This window comes from Melospiza melodia, unplaced genomic scaffold (assembly GCF_035770615.1).
Source record: "Melospiza melodia melodia isolate bMelMel2 unplaced genomic scaffold, bMelMel2.pri scaffold_231, whole genome shotgun sequence".
Lineage (NCBI taxonomy): Eukaryota > Metazoa > Chordata > Aves > Passeriformes > Passerellidae > Melospiza > Melospiza melodia.
Genome location: NW_026948559.1, coordinates 72936 through 92772, shown reverse-complemented (window position 1 = coordinate 92772; position 19837 = coordinate 72936). Strand labels below are relative to the sequence as shown.

The 19837-nt window shown below is 55.2% G+C and overlaps 1 protein-coding gene and 1 long non-coding RNA gene across 3 annotated transcripts in view; both read left to right on the top strand.

Annotated features, from left to right (window-relative positions):
* LOC134433664 (uncharacterized) overlaps positions 1 to 13115 on the top strand; it is a 31559-nt gene extending 18444 nt beyond the window's left edge. For both annotated transcript variants that reach the window (XR_010031672.1, XR_010031673.1), the window contains exons 3-4: positions 1783 to 1891; positions 13027 to 13115. This is a non-coding gene — a long non-coding RNA (uncharacterized LOC134433664). The remainder of the gene's footprint in view (positions 1 to 1782; positions 1892 to 13026) is intronic.
* A 2110-nt stretch (positions 13116 to 15225) lies between these two features.
* LOC134433662 (bromodomain-containing protein 4-like) overlaps positions 15226 to 19837 on the top strand; it is a 75571-nt gene continuing 70959 nt past the window's right edge. Inside the window, 1 exon segment of the mRNA XM_063182430.1 lies at positions 15226 to 15534. Within this exon segment, the coding sequence (XP_063038500.1) occupies positions 15253 to 15534 (282 nt within the window). The 5' untranslated portion in view covers positions 15226 to 15252.

The window sequence follows — 19837 nt, the reverse complement described above, 5'->3', positions numbered from 1 at the left end:
TCTTCGGGTTGGGGACTGGAAAAATGGGGGAAAAAAGGGAAAAAATCCCAAATGTTGGTGCCAAAATCCCATTTTTGCATCGGAATCTCCCAATTTTGGGGGTTTGGGGAACTGGAAAAAGGGAAAAAAACCAGGAAAATCCCAAATTTTGGTGCCAAAATCTCATTTTTCCATCAGAATTTTCCCATTTTTATGGATCTCAGTAAACTCAGGGTGGATTTCCAGGATTTTAGGGAACTTTTCCCTCTCATATTTGGGATCTGGAGCAGAAATCCCTCCTGGAAATGAGGATTTGGGGCTGAAAAAATGGGGAAAAATCCAAATTTTGGGGCCAAAATCTCATTTTTCCATAGAAATTTCCTGATTTTTGTGGCTCCCAATAACCCCAGGGTGGATTTCCAGGATTTTGGGTGGAAATTCCTGAATTTTCCCCTCAGAGTTTGGATCTGGAGCAGAAATCTTTTCTGGAAATGCAGATTTGGGGCTGAAAAATGGGGAAAAAAGGTGAAAAAAAACCCCTCAAATTTGGGGTTTTTTTGCCCAAAAATCTCATTTTTCCATCAGAATTTTCCCATTTTTATGGATCTCAATAAACCCAGGGTGGATTTCCAGGAGTTTAGGGAAATTTCCCCCCTCAGAGTTGGGATCTGGAGCAGAAATTCCTCCTGGAAATGAGGATTTGAGGCTGAAAAAAATGGGGAAAAATCCAAATTTTGGTGCCAAAATCTCATTTTTCCATCAGAAGTTTCCCATTTTTGTGATCCCAGTAAACCCAGGGTGGATTTCCAGGATTTTGGGTGGAAATTCCTGAATTTTCCCCTCAGAGTTGGGATCTGGAGCAGAAATCCCTCCTGGAAATGTGAATTTGGGGCTGGAAAATGGAGGAGAAAATTGGAAAAATCCCAAATTTTGGGGGTTTTTCCCCCAAATTTTTATTTTTCCATCAGAATTTTCCCATTTTGTGAATTTTGGGGTGGAAATTCCTGATTTTTCCCCTCAGGAATTTCCACCCAAAATCCACAAAATGTTGTGGAGAGTGGAGTGGAGGTGCCACAAATCCTTCCTGGAAATGCGGATTTGGGGCTGAAAATGGAGGAAAAAAGTGAAAAACCCCCAAATTTTGGGGTTTTTTTCCCTCAGATTTTTATTTTTGCATCAGAATTTTCCCATTTGGTGAATTTTGGGTGGAAATTTCTGGATTTTCCCCTCAGAGTCGGGAGTGGAGGTGCCACAAATCCTTCCTGGGAATGTGGATTTGGGGCTGAAAAATGGAGGATAAAAGTGAAAAATACCCCAAATTTTGGGGGTTTTTTCCTCCATTTTTTATTTTTCCATCAGAATTTTCCCATTTTGTGGATTTGGGGTGGAAATTCCTGATTTTTCCCCTCAGGAATTTCCACCCAAAATCCACAAAATGTTGTGGGGAGTGGAGTGGAGGTGCCACAAATCCCTCCTGGAAATGTGAATTTGGGGCTGAAAAATGGAGGAAAAAATTGAAAAAATCCCAAATTTTAGGGATTTTTTTTCCCTAAGTTTTTATTTTTGCATCAGAATTTTCCCATTTTGTGGATTTTGGGTGGAAATTTCTGGATTTTCCCCTCAGAGTTGGAAGTGGAGGCGCCACAAATCCCTCCCGGAAATGTGAATTTGGGGCTGAAAAATGGAGGAAAAAATTGAAAAAATCCCAAATTTTAGGGATTTTTTTCCCCAAGTTTTTATTTTTGCATCAGAATTTTCCCATTTTGTGGATTTTGGGTGGAAATTTCTGGATTTTCCCCTCAGAGTCGGGAGAGGCGGCGCCGTGCCCGGGGCAGGATCCATGGCCAGGCCGAGCGAGCTCTGAGTGCGCGGCGGATTTGGGATCCCCTTCCATGGCAATGTATCCTACAAGGTACCTGCACCACAAAAATCCATAAAAATCCATAAAAATCCCTAAAAAATTCCTGACCCTTCTCACAGAATGTATCCTACAAGGTACCTGCACCCCAAAAATCCATCAAAATCCATAAAAATCCCTAAAAAATTCCTGACCCTTCTCACAGAATGTATCCTACAAGGTACCTCCACCACAAAAATCCCTAAAAATCCATAAAAATCCCTAAAAAATTCCTGACCCTTCTCACAGAATGTATCCTACAAGGTACCTGAAACCCCAAAAATCCATAAAATCCATAAAAATCCCTAAAAATCCCAAATTCCTGACCCTTCTCACAGAATGTATCCTACAAGGTACCTGCACCCCAAAAATCCATCAAAATCCATAAAAATCCCTAAAAATCCCTAAAAATCCCAAATTCCTGATCCTTCTCACAGAATGTATCCTACAAGGTACCTGCACCCCAAAAATCCCTAAAAATCCCTAAAAATCCCAAATTCCTGACCCTTCTCACAGAATGTATCCTACAAGGTACCTGCACCCCAAAAATCCCTAAAAATCCCTAAAAATCCCTAAAAATCCCAAATTCCTGACCCTTCTCACAGAATGTATCCTACAAGGTACCTGCACCCCAAAAATCCATAAAAATCCCTAAAAATCCCAAATTCCTGACCCTTCTCACAGAATGTATCCTACAAGGTAACTGCACCCCAAAAATCCCTAAAAATCCATAAAAATCCATAAAAATCCCTAAAAATCCCTAAAAATCCCTTTTTCCAAATTCCTGACCCTTCTCACAGAATGTATCCTACAAGGTACCCGAACCCCAAAAATCCCTAAAAATCCCTAAAAATCCCAAATTCCTGACCCTTCTCACAGAATGTATCCTACAAGGTACCTGCACCCCAAAAATCCCTAAAAATCCTAAAAATCCCTAAAAATCCCTAAAAATCCCAAATTCCTGACCCTTCTCACAGAATGTATCCTACAAGGTACCTGCACCCCAAAAATCCATAAAAATCCCTAAAAATCCCTAAAAAATTCCTGACCCTTCTCACAGAATGTATCCTACAAGGTACCTGCACCCTAAAAATCCATAAAAATCCCAAATTCCTGACCCTTCTCACAGAATGTATCCTACAAGGTACCTGCACCCCAAAAATCCATAAATATCCATAAAAATCCCTAAAAATCCCAAATTCCTGACCCTTCTCACAGAATGTATCCTACAAGGTACCTGCACCCCAAAAATCCCTAAAAATCTGTAAAAATCCCTAAAAATCCCAAATTCCTCACCCTTCTCACAGAATGTATCCTACAAGGTACCTGCACCCCAAAAATCCATAAATATCCATAAAAATCCCTAAAAATCCCAAATTCCTGACCCTTCTCACAGAATGTATCCTACAAGGTACCTGCACCCCAAAAATCCCTAAAAATCTGTAAAAATCCCTAAAAATCCCAAATTCCTCACCCTTCTCACAGAATGTATCCTACAAGGTACCTGCACCACAAAAATCCATAAAAATCCCTAAAAATCCATAAAAATCCCAAATTCCTGACCCTTCTCACAGAATGTATCCTACAAGGTACCCGAACCCCAAAAATCCATAAAAATCCGTAAAAATCCCTAAAAATCCCAAATTCCTGACCCTTCTCACAGAATGTATCCTACAAGGTACCTGCACCCCAAAAATCCCTAAAAATCCATCAAAATCCCTTTTCCCAAATTCCTGACCCTTCTCACAGAATGTATCCTACAAGGTACCCGAACCCCGAAATCCATAAAAATCCCTAAAAATCCATAAAAATCCCTAAAAATCTCAAATTCCTGACCCTTCTCACAGAATGTATCCTACAAGGGACCTGCACCCCAAAAATCCCTAAAAATCCATCAAAATCCCTTTTCCCAAATTCCTGACCCTTCTCACAGAATGTATCCTACAAGGTACCCGAACCCCGAAATCCATAAAAATCCCTAAAAATCCATAAAAATCCCTAAAAATCTCAAATTCCTGACCCTTCTCACAGAATGTATCCTACAAGGGACCTGCACCCCAAAAATCCCTAAAAATCCCTAAAAATCCCTAAAAATCCCTAAAAATCCCAAATTCCTGACCCTTCTCACAGAATGTATCCTACAAGGTACCCGAACCCCAAAAATCCCTAAAAATCCCTAAAAATCCCTAAAAATCCCAAATTCCTGACCCTTCTCACAGAATGTATCCTACAAGGGACCTGCACCCCAAAAATCCCTAAAAATCCCTAAAAATCCCAAATTCCTGACCCTTCTCACAAATGTATCCTACAAGGTACCTGCACCCCAAAAATCCATCAAAATCCATAAAAATCCCTAAAAAATTCCTGACCCTTCTCACAGAATGTATCCTACAAGGTACCTGCACCACAGAAATCCATAAAAATCCATAAAATCCCTAAAAATCCATAAAAATCCCTAAAAATCCCTTTTCCCAAATTCCTGACCCTTCTCACAGAATGTATCCTACAAGGTACCTGCACCCCAAAAATCCATCAAAATCCATAAAAATCCATAAAAATCCCTAAAAATCCCAAATTCCTGACCCTTCTCACAGAATGTATCCTACAAGGTACCTGCACCCCAAAAATCCCTAAAAATCCGTAAAATCCATAAAAATCCCAAATTCCTGACCCTTCTCACAGAATGTATCCTACAAGGGACCTGCACCCCAAAAATCCATCAAAATCCATAAAAATCCCTAAAAAATTCCTGACCCTTCTCACAGAATGTATCCTACAAGGTACCTGCACCACAGAAATCCATAAAAATCCATAAAATCCCTAAAAATCCATAAAAATCCCTAAAAATCCCTTTTCCCAAATTCCTGACCCTTCTCACAGAATGTATCCTACAAGGGACCTGCACCCCAAAAATCCCTAAAAATCCCTAAAAATCCCTAAAAATCCCTAAAAATCCCAAATTCCTGACCCTTCTCACAGAATGTATCCTACAAGGGACCTGCACCCCAAAAATCCCTAAAAATCCATAAAATCCATAAAAATCCCAAATTCCTGACCCTTCTCACAGAATGTATCCTACAAGGGACCTGCACCCCAAAAATCCCTAGAAATCCCTAAAAATCCATAAAAATCCCAAATTCCTGACCCTACTCACAAATGTATCCTACAAGGTACCCGAAACCCCAAAAATCCCTAAAAATCCATAAAAATCCCTAAAAATCCCTAAAAATCCCTAAAAATCCCAAATTCCTGACCCTTCTCACAGAATGTATCCTACAAGGTACCCGAACCCCGAAATCCCTAAAAATCCATAAAAATCCCTAAAAATCCCAAATTCCTGACCCTTCTCACAGAATGTATCCTACAAGGTACCGGCACCCCAAAAATCCATAAAAATCCCTAAAAATCCCTAAAAATCCCAAATTCCTGACCCTTCTCACAGAATGTATCCTACAAGGTACCCGAACCCCAAAAATCCATAAAAATCCCTAAAAATCCCTAAAAAATTCCTGACCCTTCTCACAGAATGTATCCTACAAGGTACCCGCACCCCAAAAATCCATAAAAATCCATAAAAATCCCTTTTCCCAAATTCCTGACCCTTCTCACAGAATGTATCCTACAAGGTACCCGAACCCCAAAAATCCCTAAAAATCCATAAAAATCCCTAAAAATCCCAAATTCCTGACCCTTCTCACAGAATGTATCCTACAAGGTACCTGCACCCCAAAAATCCATAAAAATCCATAAAAATCCCTAAAAATCCCAAATTCCTGACCCTTCTCACAGAATGTATCCCTACAAGGGACCTGCACCCCAAAAATCCCTAAAAATCCGTAAAATCCATAAAAATCCCTAAAAATCCCTTTTCCCAAATTCCTGACCCTTCTCACAGAATGTATCCTACAAGGGACCTGCAACCCAAAAATCCCTAAAAATCCCTAAAAATCCCAAATTCCTGACCCTTCTCACAGAATGTATCCTACAAGGGACCTGCACCCCAAAAATCCCTAAAAATCCCTAAAAATCCCAAATTCCTGACCCTTCTCACAGAATGTATCCTACAAGGGACCTGCACCCCAAAAATCCCTAAAAATCCTAAAAATCCATAAAAATCCCTAAAAATCCCAAATTCCTGACCCTTCTCACAGAATGTATCCTACAAGGGACCTGCACCCCAAAAATCCATCAAAATCCATAAAAATCCCTAAAAATCCCTAAAAATCCCAAATTCCTGACCCTTCTCACACATTTGTGCCCCTTTTTCCCCAAATTCCCACCTCCTTCCCCTGATTTTCTGCCTCTTTTCCCCAAATTTCTGCCCATTTTTTCCAAGTTCCTCTCATTTTTCCCCTCTTTTTCTGCCCTTCTTCCCCAAAATTCTCCCCCTTTTCCCCAAATTTCTGCCATTTTTTCCTGAATTTTTCTTTTTCTCAAAATTTCTGTCCCTTTTCCCCAAATTCCTGATTTTTCCCCAATTTTCTGCCCCTTATTCTACCTCTTATCCCCAAATTTCTGCCCCTTTTCCCTGAATTTCTGTCTCTTTTCATGGAATTTTTGCTCCTTTTCCCCAAATTTGGGTCTTTTCCCCCCAAATTTTAGGGGGGGAATTGATTCCAACTCTCCAAATCCACCTCAGGGTGGTCCCAACCCCCAAAGCCACCTCAGGTCCCTCAGGGTGGTCCCAAATCCACCTCAGGGTGGTCCCAACCCCCTTGGTGCCACCTCAGATCCCTCAAGGTGGTCCCAAAGCCTCTTGGTGCCACCTCAGGCTGGTCCCAAACCCTCTTGGTGCCACCTCAAGGTGGTCCCAACCCCTTGGTGCCCCCTCAGATCCCTCAGGGTGGTCCCAAATCCACCTCAGGGTGGTCCCAACCCTTTGATGCCACCTCAGGGTGGTCCCAACCCCCCAAAGCCACCTCAGATCCCTCAGGGTGGTCCCAAACCCACCTCAGGGTGGTCCCAAATCCACCTCAGGGTGGTCCCAAATCCACCTCAGGGTGGTCCCAACCCCCTTGGTGCCACCTCAGGGTGATCCCAATCTCCAAATCCACCTCAGGGTGGTCCCAACCCCTTGGTGCCACCTCAGATCCCTCAAGGGGGTCCCAAATCCACCTCAGGGTGATGCCAACCCCCCAAAGCCACCTCAGATCCCTCAGGGTGGTCCCAAATCCACCTCAGGCTGGTCCCAACCCCTTGGTGCCACCTCAGGGTGGTCCCAAATCCACCTCAGGGTGATCCCAACCCCTTGGTGCCACCTCAGGATGATCCCAACCCCCCAAATCCACCTCAGGTCCCTCAGGGTGATCCCAAATCCACCTCAGGGTGGTCCCAACCCCTTGGTGCCACCTCAGGATGATCCCAACCCCCCAAATCCACCTCAGGTCCCTCAGGGTGATCCCAAATCCACCTCAGGGTGGTCCCAACCCCTTGGTGCCACCTCAGGATGATCCCAACCCCCCAAATCCACCTCAGGTCCCTCAGGGTGATCCCAAATCCACCTCAGGGTGGTCCCAACCCCCTTGGTGCCACCTCAGGGTGATCCCAACCCCCCAAATCCACCTCAGGTCCCTCAGGGTGATCCCAAATCCACCTCAAGGTGGTCCCAACCCCTTGGTGCCACCTCAGATCCCTCAGGTTGATGCCAACCCTTTGGTGCCACCTCAGGATGGGTGGTCCCGACCCGCAAAGCCACCTCAGATCCCTCACGGTGATCCCAACCCCTTGGTGCCCCCTCAGATCCCTCAAGGTGGTCCCAGATCCACCTCAGGATGGTCCCAACCCCCCAAAGCCACCTCAGATCCCTCAAGGGGGTCCCAAATCCACCTCAGGGTGATCCCAAACCCCCAAAGCCACCTCAGATCCCTCAGGGTGATCCCAAATCCACCTCAGGCTGGTCCCAACCCCCTTGGTGCCACCTCAGGGTGGTCCCAAATCCACCTCAGGGTGATCCCAACCCCCTTGGTGCCCCCTCAGGTCCCTCAAGGTGGTCCCAAATCCACCTCAGGCTGGTCCCAACCCCCACTTGGTGCCACCTCAGATCCCTCAAGGTGGTCCTAAATCCACTTCCAGGTGGTCCCAAATCCACCTCGGGATGGTCCCAACCCCCAAAGCCACCTCAGATCCCTCAGGGTGATCCCAAATCCACCTCAGGCTGGTCCCAACCCCTTGGTGCCACCTCAGGGTGGTCCCAACCCCTTGGTGCCACCTCAGATCCCTCAAGGGGGTCCCAAATCCACCTCAGGGTGATGCCAACCCCCCAAATCCACCTCAGGTCCCTCAGGGTGATCCCAAATCCACCTCAGGGTGGTCCCAAACCCCCAAAGCCACCTCAGGTCCCTCAAGATGATCCCAAATCCACCTCAGGCTGGTCCCAACCCCCTTGGTGCCACCTCAGGGTGGTCCCAAATCCACCTCAGGGTGATCCCAACCCCCTTGGTGCCCCCCTCAGGTCCCTCAAGGTGGTCCCAAACCCACCTCAGGCTGGTCCCAACCCCCACTTGGTGCCACCTCAGATCCCTCAAGGGGGTCCCAAATCCACCTCCAGGTGGTCCCAAATCCACCTCGGGATGGTCCCAACCCCCAAAGCCACCTCAGATCCCTCAAGGTGGTCCCAAATCCACCTCCAGGTGATGCCAACCCCTTGGTGCCACCTCAAGGTGGTCCCAAACCCACCTCAGGGTGATCCCAACCCTTTGATGCCACCTCAGGCTGGTCCCAACCCCCCAAAGCCACCTCAGATCCCTCAGGGTGGTCCCAAATCCACCTCAGGGTGGTCCCAACCCCTTGGTGCCACCTCAGGGTGGTCCCAACCCCGTCAGTGCCACCTTAGATCCCTCAAGCTGATTCCAAATCCACCTCAGGGTGGTCCCAGCCCTCTTGGTGCCACCTCAGGATGATCCCAACCCCCCCAAAGCCACCTCAGATCCCTCAGGGTGGTCCCAAACCCACCTCAGGGTGATCCCAACCCCCTTGGTGCCACCTCAGGGTGATCCCAATCTCCAAATCCACCTCAGGGTGATCCCAACCCCTTGGTGCCACCTCAGGATGATCCCAACCCCCCCAAAGCCACCTCAGATCCCTCAGGGTGGTCCCAAATCCACCTCAGGGTGGTCCCAACCCCTTGGTGCCACCTCAGATCCCTCAAGGTGGTCCCAAATCCACTTCCAGGTGGTCCCAAATCCACCTCGGGATGGTCCCAACCCCTTGGTGCCACCTTAGATCCCTCAAGGTGGTCCCAACCCCCTCGGTGCCACCTCAGGTCCCTCAAGCTGATCCCAAATCCACCTCAGGGTGGTCCCAGCCCTCTTGGTGCCACCTCAGGGTGGTCCCAACCCCCAAAGCCACCTCAGATCCCTCAGGGTGGTCCCAAATCCACGTCCAGGTGATGCCAACCCCTTGGTGCCACCTCAGGTCCCTCAGGGTGGTCCCAAATCCACCTCAGGCTGGTCCCAAACCCCCTTGGTGCCACCTCAGGGTGATGCCAACCCCCTTGGTGCCCCCTCAGGTCCCTCAGGGTGGTCCCAAATCCACCTCAGGGTGGTCCCAACCCCCTTGGTGCCACCTCAGGGTGATCCCAATCTCCAAATCCACCTCAGGGTGATCCCAACCCCTTGGTGCCACCTCAGGGTGGTCCCAAACCCCCAAAGCCACCTCAGATCCCTCAGGGTGATCCCAAATCCACCTCAGGCTGGTCCCAAACCCCACTTGGTGCCACCTCAGGGTGATGCCAACCCCCTTGGTGCCACCTCAGGTCCCTCAGGGTGGTCCCAAATCCACCTCAGGCTGGTCCCAACCCCCACTTGGTGCCACCTCAGATCCCTCAAGGGGGTCCCAAATCCACCTCAGGGTGGTCCCAACCCCCAAAGCCACCTCAGATCCCTCAAGGTGGTCCCAAATCCACCTCCAGGTGATGCCAACCCCCTTGGTGCCACCTCAGGGTGGTCCCAACCCCTTGGTGCCCCCTCAGATCCCTCAGGGTGATCCCAAACCCACCTCAGGCTGGTCCCAAACCTCCTTGGTGCCACCTCAGGGTGATCCCAATCTCCAAATCCACCTCAGGGTGATCCCAACCCCTTGGTGCCACCTCAGGATGGTCCCAACCCCCCCAAAGCCACCTCAGATCCCTCAAGGTGATCCCAAATCCACCTCAGGCTGGTCCCAACCCCCACTTGGTGCCACCTCAGGGTGATGCCAACCCCCTTGGTGCCACCTCAGGTCCCTCAAGGTGGTCCCAAATCCACCTCAGGGTGGTCCCAACCCCCACTTGGTGCCACCTCAGATCCCTCAGGGTGATCCCAAATCCACCTCAGGGTGATCCCAACCCCTTTGGTGCCACCTCAGGTCCCTCAGGCTGGTCCCAAACCCCCTTGGTGCCACCTCAGGGTGATGCCAACCCCCCAAATCCACCTCAGGTCCCTCAGGGTGATCCCAAACCCACCTCAGGGTGGTCCCAACCCCTTGGTGCCACCTCAGATCCCTCAAGGGGGTCCCAAATCCACCTCAGGGTGATCCCAAACCCCTTGGTGCCACCTCAGGATGGTCCCAACCCCCCCAAAGCCACCTCAGATCCCTCAAGGGGGTCCCAAACCCACCTCAGGCTGGTCCCAAACCCCCTTGGTGCCACCTCAGGGTGATGCCAACCCCCTTGGTGCCACCTCAGGTCCCTCAAGCTGATCCCAAATCCACCTCAGGGTGGTCCCAACCCTTTGATGCCACCTCAGGGTGGTCCCAACCCCCCAAAGCCACCTCAGATCCCTCAGGGTGGTCCCAAATCCACCTCAGGGTGATCCCAACCCCTTGGTGCCACCTTAGATCCCTCAAGGTGGTCCCAACCCCGTTGGTGCCACCTCAGGTCCCTCAAGCTGATCCCAAATCCACCTCAGGCTGGTCCCAGCCCTCTTGGTGCCACCTCAGGGTGGTCCCAACCCCCAAAGCCACCTCAGATCCCTCAGGGTGGTCCCAAATCCATGTCCAGGTGATGCCAACCCCTTGGTGCCACCTCAGGTCCCTCAAGGTGGTCCCAAACCCACCTCAGGGTGATCCCAACCCCCTTGGTGCCACCTCAGGGTGATGCCAATCTCCAAATCCACCTCAGGGTGATCCCAACCCCTTGGTGCCACCTTAGATCCCTCACGGTGGTCCCAACCCCGTTGGTGCCACCTCAGGTCCCTCAAGCTGATCCCAAATCCACCTCAGGCTGGTCCCAGCCCTCTTGGTGCCACCTCAGGGTGGTCCCAACCCCCAAAGCCACCTCAGATCCCTCAGGGTGGTCCCAAATCCACCTCAGGGTGGTCCCAACCCCTTGGTGCCACCTCAGATCCCTCAGGTTGATGCCAACCCTTTGGTGCCACCTCAGGATGGGTGGTCCCGACCCCCAAAGCCACCTCAGATCCCTCACGGTGATCCCAACCCCTTGGTGCCCCCTCAGATCCCTCAAGGTGGTCCCAGATCCACCTCAGGGTGATCCCAACCCCTTGGTGCCACCTCAGGATGATCCCAACCCCCTTGGTGCCACCTCAGATCCCTCAGGGTGATCCCAAATCCACCTCAGGATGGTCCCAACCCCCAAAGCCACCTCAGATCCCTCAAGGGGGTCCCAAATCCACCTCGGGATGGTCCCAACCCCTTGGTGCCCCCTCAGATCCCTCAAGGGGGTCCCAAATCCACCTCAGGGTGGTCCCAACCCCTTGGTGCCACCTCAGGGTGATGCCAACCCCCCAAATCCACCTCAGGTCCCTCAGGGTGATCCCAAATCCACCTCAGGGTGGTCCCAACCCTTTGATGCCACCTCAGGGTGGTCCCAACCCCCCAAAGCCACCTCAGATCCCTCAAGGTGGTCCCAAATCCACCTCAGGCTGGTCCCAACCCCTTGGTGCCGCCTCAGGGTGGTCCCAACCCCTTGGTGCCACCTTAGATCCCTCAAGGTGGTCCCAACCCCGTCGGTGCCACCTCAGGTCCCTCAAGCTGATCCCAAATCCACCTCAGGGTGGTCCCAACCCCCAAAGCCACCTCAGATCCCTCAGGGTGATCCCAAATCCACCTCAGGCTGGTCCCAACCCCTTGGTGCCACCTCAGATCCCTCAGGTTGATCCAACCCCCATTAGTGCCACCTCAGGGTGGTCCCAACCCCCAAAGCCACCTCAGATCCCTCAAGGTGGTCCCAAATCCACCTCAGGCTGGTCCCAACCCCCTTGGTGCCACCTCAGATCCCTCAGAATGATCCCAGATCCAGCTCAGGTCCCTCAGGGAGATCTCAACCCCCCAAAGCCACCTCAGATCCCTCAGGGTGATCCCAGATCCACCTCGGGGTGATCACAACCCACCCAGATCCACCTCAGGTCCCTCAGAACGATCCCAACCCCCTTGGTGCCACCTCAGAACGATCCCAACCCCCTTGGTGCCACCTCAGGGTGGTCCCAACTCCACCTGAGGATGGTCCTACTCTCTTGGTGCCACCTCAGGCTGGTCCCAAACCCTCCTGGTGCCACCTCAGGGTGGTCCCAACCTCCAAATCCACCTCAAGGTGGTCCCAACCGCCTTGGTGCCACCTCAGGATGGTCCCAAACCCTCTTGGTGCCACCTCAGGTCCCTCAGGCTGCTCCCACCCCCCTCGGTGCCACCTCAGGCTGGTCCCACCCCGTCTCGGTGCCACCTCCGGGTGGTGCCACCCCTCGATCTCCTCCCTCCATCCATGGGCAGGGGTCTCGGGCGAGGAATGCAACGGCATCAACGCCATGGCGGCCGAGAGCGGCCCGGGCACGCGGCTGCGGAACCTGCCCGTGCTGCCAGGATGGTGCCACCCCCCCCTTGGTGCCACCTCAGGTCCCTCAGGATGGTCCCAAACCCTCTTGGTGCCACCTCAGGTCCCTCAGGATGGTCCCACTCTCCCTCGGTGCCACCTCAGGTCCCTCAGGCTGCTCCCACCCCCCTCGGTGCCACCTCAGGTCCCTCAGGCTGCTCCCACCCCCCTCGGTGCCACCTCAGGTCCCTCAGGCTGCTCCCACCCCCCTCGGTGCCACCTCAGGTCCCTCAGGCTGCTCCCACCCCCCTTGGTTCCACCTCCAGGTCCCTCAGGCTGCTCCCACCCCCCCTCGGTGTCACCTCAGGGTGGTGCCACCCCTCAGTCTCCTCCCTCCATCCGTGGGCAGGGTCTCGGGCGAGGAATGCAACGGCATCAACGCCATGGCGGCCGAGAGCGGCCCGGGCACGCGGCTGCGGAACCTGCCCGTGCTGCCAGGATGGTGCCACCCCCCTTAGTGCCACCTCAGGCTGGTCCCACCTCCTTGGTGCCATCTCAGGTCCCTCAGGCTGGTCCCACCTCGTTGGTGCCACCTCAGGCTGGTGCCAAACCCTCTTGGTGCCACCTCAGGTCCCTCAGGCTGCTCCCACCCCCCCTCGGTGCCACCTCCGGGTGGTGCCACCCCTCAGTCTCCTCCCTCGGTCCGTGGGCAGGTTCTCAGGAATGCAACGGCATCAACGCCATGGCGGCCGAGAGCGGCCCGGGCACGCGGCTGCAGAACCTGCCCGTGCTGCCAGGATGGTGCCACCCCCCCTTGGTGCCACCTCAGGCTGGTCCCACCTCCTTGGTGCCACCTCAGGCAGGTCCCAAACCCTCTCGGTGCCACCTTAGGTCCCTCAGGGTGATCCCAAATCCACCTCACGGTCGTTCCAATCCTCTTGGTGCCACCTCAGGTCCCTCAGGCTGCTCCCACCCCCCTCGGTGCCACCTCAGGTGCCTCAGGATGGTCCCACCCCCTGGGTGCCACCTCCGGGTGGTGCCACCCCCCAATCTCCTCCCTCCATCCATGGGCAGGGTCTCGGGCGAGGAATGCAACGGCACCAACGCCATGGCGGCCGAGAGCGGCCCGGGCACGCGGCTGCGGAACCTGCCCGTGCTGCCAGGATGGTCCCACCCCCCCTTGGTGCCACCTCAGGGTGGTCCCACCTCCTTGGTGCCACCTCAGGCAGGTCCCAAACCCTCTTGGTGCCACCTTTGGTCCCTCAGGGTGGTCCCCAATCCACCTCAGGGTCATTCCAATCCTCTCGGTGCCACCTCAGGTCCCTCAGGGTGGTCCCACCTCCTTGGTGCCACCTCAGGCTGGTGCCAAACCCTCTTGGTGCCACCTCAGGTCCCTCAGGCTGCTCCCACCCCCTCGGTGCCGCCTCCGGGTGGTGCCACCCCTCAGTCTCCTCCCTCGGTCCCTGGGCAGGGTCTCGGGCGAGGAATGCAACGGCACCAACGCCATGGCGGCCGAGAGCGGCCCGGGCACGCGGCTGCGGAACCTGCCCGTGCTGCCAGGATGGTGCCACCCCCCTTGGTGCCACCTCAGGCTGGTCCCACCTCCTTGGTGCCACCTCAGGCAGGTCCCAAACCCTCTTGGTGCCACCTCAGGTCCCTCAGGGTGGTCCCACCTCCTTGGTGCCACCTCAGGCTGGTCCCAAATCCCCTCGGTGCCACCTCAGGCTGGTCCCAAACCCTCTTGGTGCCACCTCAGGTCCCTCAGGCTGCTCCCACCTCCTTGGTGCCACCTCAGGCAGGTCCCAAATCCTCTCGGTGCCACCTTAGGTCCCTCAGGGTGATCCCAAATCCACCTCAGGGTCGTTCCAATTCTCTTGGTGCCACCTCAGGTCCCTCAGGATGGTCCCAAACCCTCTTGGTGCCACCTTCAGTCCCTCAGAGTGATCCCAAATCCACCTCAGGCTGGTCCCACCTCCTTGGTGCCACCTCAGGCTGGTCCCAAACCCTCTTGGTGCCACCTCAGGTCCCTCAGGCTGCTCCCACCTCCACTTGGTGCCACCTCAGGGTGGAACCACCCCCTGGGTGCCACCTCAGGCTGGTGCCACCCCTCAGTCTCCTCCCTCGGTCCGTGGGCAGGGTCTCAGGAATGCAACGGCACCAACGCCATGGCGGCCGAGAGCGGCCCGGGCACGCGGCTGCGGAACCTGCCCGTGCTGCCAGGATGGTGCCACCCCCCCTGGTGCCATCTCAGGCTGGTCCCAAACCCTCTCGGTGCCACCTCAGGTCCCTCAGGCTGCTCCCACCTCCTTGGTGCCACCTCAGGCTGGTCCCAAACCCTCTCGGTGCCACCTTTGGTCCCTCAGGGTGGTCCCCAATCCACCTCAGGTCCCTCAGGATGGTCCCAAATCCACCTTAGGGTCGTTCCAATCCTCTCAGTGCCACCTCAGGTCCCTCAGGGTGGTCCCACCTCCTTGGTGCCACCTCAGGCTGGTGCCAAACCCTCTTGGTGCCACCTCAGGTCCCTCAGGCTGCTCCCACCCCCCCTCGGTGCCACCTCAGGGTGGTGCCACCCCTCAGTCTCCTCCCTCCATCCCTGGGCAGGGTCTCGGGCGAGGAATGCAACGGCATCAACGCCATGGCGGCCGAGAGCGGCCCGGGCACGCGGCTGCGGAACCTGCCCGTGCTGCCCGACGCGCTGGACCCCGCGCAGCCGTCGGCGGCGCCCGCGCCCGGCCAGGCCCAGCCCGGGGGCGTCGGTGCCAACCCGCCGCCCCCGGAGACGTCGAACCCCAACAAGCCCAAGCGGCAGACCAACCAGCTGCAGTACCTGCTCAAGGTGGTGCTCAAGACCCTCTGGAAGCACCAGTTCGCCTGGCCCTTCCAGCAGCCCGTGGACGCCGTCAAGCTCAACCTCCCGGTGAGTGCCCACGGAGCGGGCACCGCGCATGGAGAGGGGTGGGCACCTGGGCATGGACCTCCCGGTGAGTGCCCACGGAGCGGGCACCGGGCATGGAGAGGGGTGGGCACCTGGGCATGGAGAGGATTGGGGCACCTGGGCATGGGGGGCACCAGGGGATGGACCTCCCGTGAGCGCCCCGGAGCGTGCGGGCACCTGGCATGGAGAGGGGTGGGCACCTGGGCATGGGGGGCACCAGGGGATGGGGGGCACCTGGGCATGGACCTCCCGGTGAGCGCCCCGCAGCGGGCACCTGGGCATGGAGAAGGTTGGGGGCACCTGAGCCTGGACCTCCCAGTGAGCGCCCCGCAGCGGGCACCTGGGCATGGAGAGGGTTGGGCACCAGGGGATGGACCTCCCGGTGAGCGCCCCTCAGCGGGCACCTGGGCATGGAGAGGGTTGGGGGGCACCTGGGGATGGACCTCCCGGTGAGCGCCCTGGAGCGGGCACCTGGGCATGGAGAGGGGTGGGCACCAGGGCATGGACCTCCCGGTGAGCGCCCCGCAGCGGGTGGGCACCTGGCATGGAGAGGGTTGGGGGCACCAGGGGATGGAGAAGGGTGGGGGATCACCAAGAGCCGGAGAAGGTTTGGGGTCACCAGGGCATGGAGAAGGTTGGGGGCACCAGGGGTTGGAGAAGGGTGGGGGGCAACAGGAACTGGAGAAGGTTTGGGGTCTCCAGGGGTTGGAGAAGGTTTGGGGTCACCAGGGCATGGAGAAGGTTTGGGGGCACCAGGGCATGGAGAAGGTTTGGGGGTCACCAAGAGCTGGAGAAGGTTTGGGGTCACCAGGGCATGGAGAAGGGTGGGGTCACCAGGGGTTGGAGAAGGGTGGGGGTCACCAAGAGCTGGAGAAGGTTGGGGGCACCAGGGGTTGGAGAAGGTTTGGGGTCACCAGGAACTGGAGAAGGGTGGGGGCACCAGGGGTTGGAGAAGCTTTGGGGTCACCAAGAGCTGGAGAAGGTTTGGGGTCACCAGGGCATGGAGAAGGTTGGGGGCACCAGGGGTTGGAGAAGGTTTGGGGGTCACCAGGGCATGGAGAAGGTTTGGGGGTCACCAAGAGGTTTGGGGTCACCAGGGCATGGAGAAGGTTGGGGGGCACCAGGAACTGGAGAAGGGTGGGGGGCACCAGGGGTTGGAGAAGCTTTGGGGTCACCAAGAGCTGGAGAAGGTTTGGGGGTCACCAGGGCATGGAGAAGGTTGGGGGCACCAGGGCATGGAGAAGGTTTGGGGTCACCAAGAGCTGGAGAAGGTTGGTGTCACCAGGGGTTGGAGAAGGTTGGGGGCACCAGGGGATGGAGAAGGTTGGGGGGCACCAGGAACTGGAGAAGGGTGGGGGGCACCAGGGGTTGGAGAAGCTTTGGGGTCACCAAGAGCTGGAGAAGGTTTGGGGTCACCAGGGCATGGAGAAGGTTTGGGGGTCACCAGGGGTTGGGGGTCACCAGGGGATGGAGAAGGTTTGGGGTCACCAAGAGCTGGAGAAGGTTTGGGGTCACCAGGGCATGGAGAAGGTTTGGGGGTCACCAGGGGATGGAGAAGGGTGGGAGGCACCAGGGGTTGGAGAAGCTTTGGGGTCACCAAGAGCTGGAGAAGGTTTGGGGTCACCAGGGCATGGAGAAGGTTTGGGGTCACCAAGAGCTGGAGAAGGTTTGGGGTCACCAGGGCATGGAGAAGGTTTGGGGTCACCAAGAGCTGGAGAAGGTTTGGGGTCACCAGGGCATGGAGAAGGTTTGGGGTCACCAAGAGCTGGAGAAGGTTTGGGGTCACCAGTGCATGGAGAAGGTTGAGGTTCTCCTGGGACTGAGGAGGGTTGCAGGAACTGGGGAGTGTTTGGGTTCTCCTGGAGCTGGGGAACATTGGGGTTCTCCAGGGATTGGGGACTGTTGAGGTTCTCCAGGAACTGGGAGATGTTTGGGTTCTTCAGGAACTGGAGAAGGTTGGGGTTCTGCAGGAACTGGAGATGTTGGGGTTCTCCAGGAGCTGGAGATGTTGGGGTTCTCCAGGAGCTGGAGATGTTGGGGTTCTCCAGGAGCTGGAGATGTTGGGGTTCTCCAGGAGCTGGAGATGTTGGGGTTCTCCAGGAGCTGGAGATGTTGGGGTTCTCCAGGAACTGGAGATGTTGGGGTTCTGCAGGAACTGGAGATGTTGGGGTTCTCCAGGAGCTGGAGATGTTGGGGTTCTGCAGGAGCTGGAGATGTTGGGGTTCTCCAGGACTGGAGATGTTGGGGTTCTCCAGGAACTGGAGATGTTGGGGTTCTCCAGGGATTGGGGAATGTTGGGGTTCTGCAGGACTGGAGATGTTGGGGTTCTCCAGGAGCTGGAGATGTTGGGGTTCTCCAGGACTGGAGATGTTGGGGTTCTCCAGGAGCTGGAGATGTTGGGGTTCTGCAGGGATTGGGGAATGTTGAGGTTCTCCAGGAGCTGGAGATGTTGGGGTTCTTCAGGAACCTGGAGATGTTGGGGTTCTCCAGGGACTGGGGATTGTTGAGGTTCTCCAGGAACTGGGAGATGTTGGGGTTCTCCAGGACTGGAGATGTTGGGGTTCTCCAGGCATTGGGGAATGTTGAGGTTCTCCAGGAACTGGGGAATGTTTGGGTTCTCCTGGAGTTGGGGAACATTGGGGTTCTCCAGGGACTGGGGAATGTTGAGGTTCTCCAGGAATTGGGAGATGTTTGGGTTCTTCAGGAACCTGGAGAGGGTTGGGGTTCTTCATGGATTGGGGTTCTCCAGAGATTGGAGAAGGTTGGGGGTCTGCAGGGGCTGGAGAAGGTTGGAGAATGTTGGGGTTCTTCAGGGACTGGAGATGTTGGGGTTCTGCAGGAACTGGAGATGTTGGGGTTCTCCAGGACTGGAGATGTTGGGGTTCTCCAGGAGCTGGAGATGTTGGGGTTCTGCAGGAACTGGAGATGTTGGGGTTCTGCAGGAACTGGGAGATGTTGGGGTTCTCCAGGATTGGAGATGTTGGGGTTCTCCAGGACTGGAGATGTTGGGGTTCCTCAGGAGCTGGAGATGTTGGGGTTCTCCAGGATTGGAGATGTTGGGGTTCTCCAGGAGCTGGAGATGTTGGGGTTCTCCAGGACTGGAGATGTTGGGGTTCTCCAGGAGCTGGAGATGTTGGGGTTCTCCAGGATTGGAGATGTTGGGGTTCTCCAGGAGCTGGAGATGTTGGGGTTCTCCAGGGATGGGGGAATGGTCCCACGGTTGGGTTGGTGACCCCATGGATGACCCAAGGTTGGGTTGGTGACCCCATGGATGGTCCAAGGTTGGGTTGGTGACCCCAAGGTTGGGTTGGTGACCCCATGGATGGTCCATTGGTTGGGTTGGTGACCCCAAGGATGACCCAAGGTTGGGTTGGTGACCCCATGGATGGGTTGGTGACCCCATGGATGGTCCAAGGTTGGGTTGGTGACCCCAAGGATGGTCCAAGGTTGGGTTGGTGACCCCATGGATGGTCCATTGGTTGGGTTGGTGACCCCAAGGTTGGGTTGGTGACCCCATGGATGGTCCATTGGATGGGTTGGTGACCCCAAGGTTGGGTCGGTGACCCCATGGATGGTCCAAGGTTGGGTTGGTGACCCCAAGGTTGGGTTGGTCACCCCAAGGTTGGGTTGGTCACCCCAAGGATGGTCCAAGGTTGGGTTGGTCACCCCATGGATGGTCCATTGGTTGGGTTGGTGACCCCATGGATGGGTTGGTGACCCCAGGGTTGGGTTGGTGACCCCAAGGATGGTCCATTGGTTGGGTTGGTGACCCCATGGATGGTCCAAGGTTGGGTTGGTGACCCCAAGGTTGGGTTGGTGACCCCAAGGTTGGGTTGGTGACTCCAAGGATGGTCCATTGGTTGGGTTGGTGACCCCAAGGTTGGGTTGGTGACCCCAGGGTTGGGTTGGTGACCCCAAGGTTGGGTTGGTGACCCCATGGATGGGTTGGTGACCCCAAGGATGGGTTGGTGACCCCAAGGTTGGGTTGGTGACCCCAAGGATGGTCCAAGGTTGGGTTGGTGACCCCATGGATGGGTTGGTGACCCCATGGATGGTCCAAGGTTGGGTTGGTGACCCCAAGGTTGGGTTGGTGACCCCATGGATGATCCAAGGTTGGGTTGGTGACCCAAGGTTGGGTTGGTGACCCCAAGGTTGGGTTGGTGACCCCAAGGTTGGGTTGGTGACCCCAAGGTTGGGTTGGTGACCCCAGGGTTGGGTTGGTGACCCCATGGATGATCCAAGGTTGGGTTGGTGACCCCATGGATGGGTTGGTGACCCCAAGGAT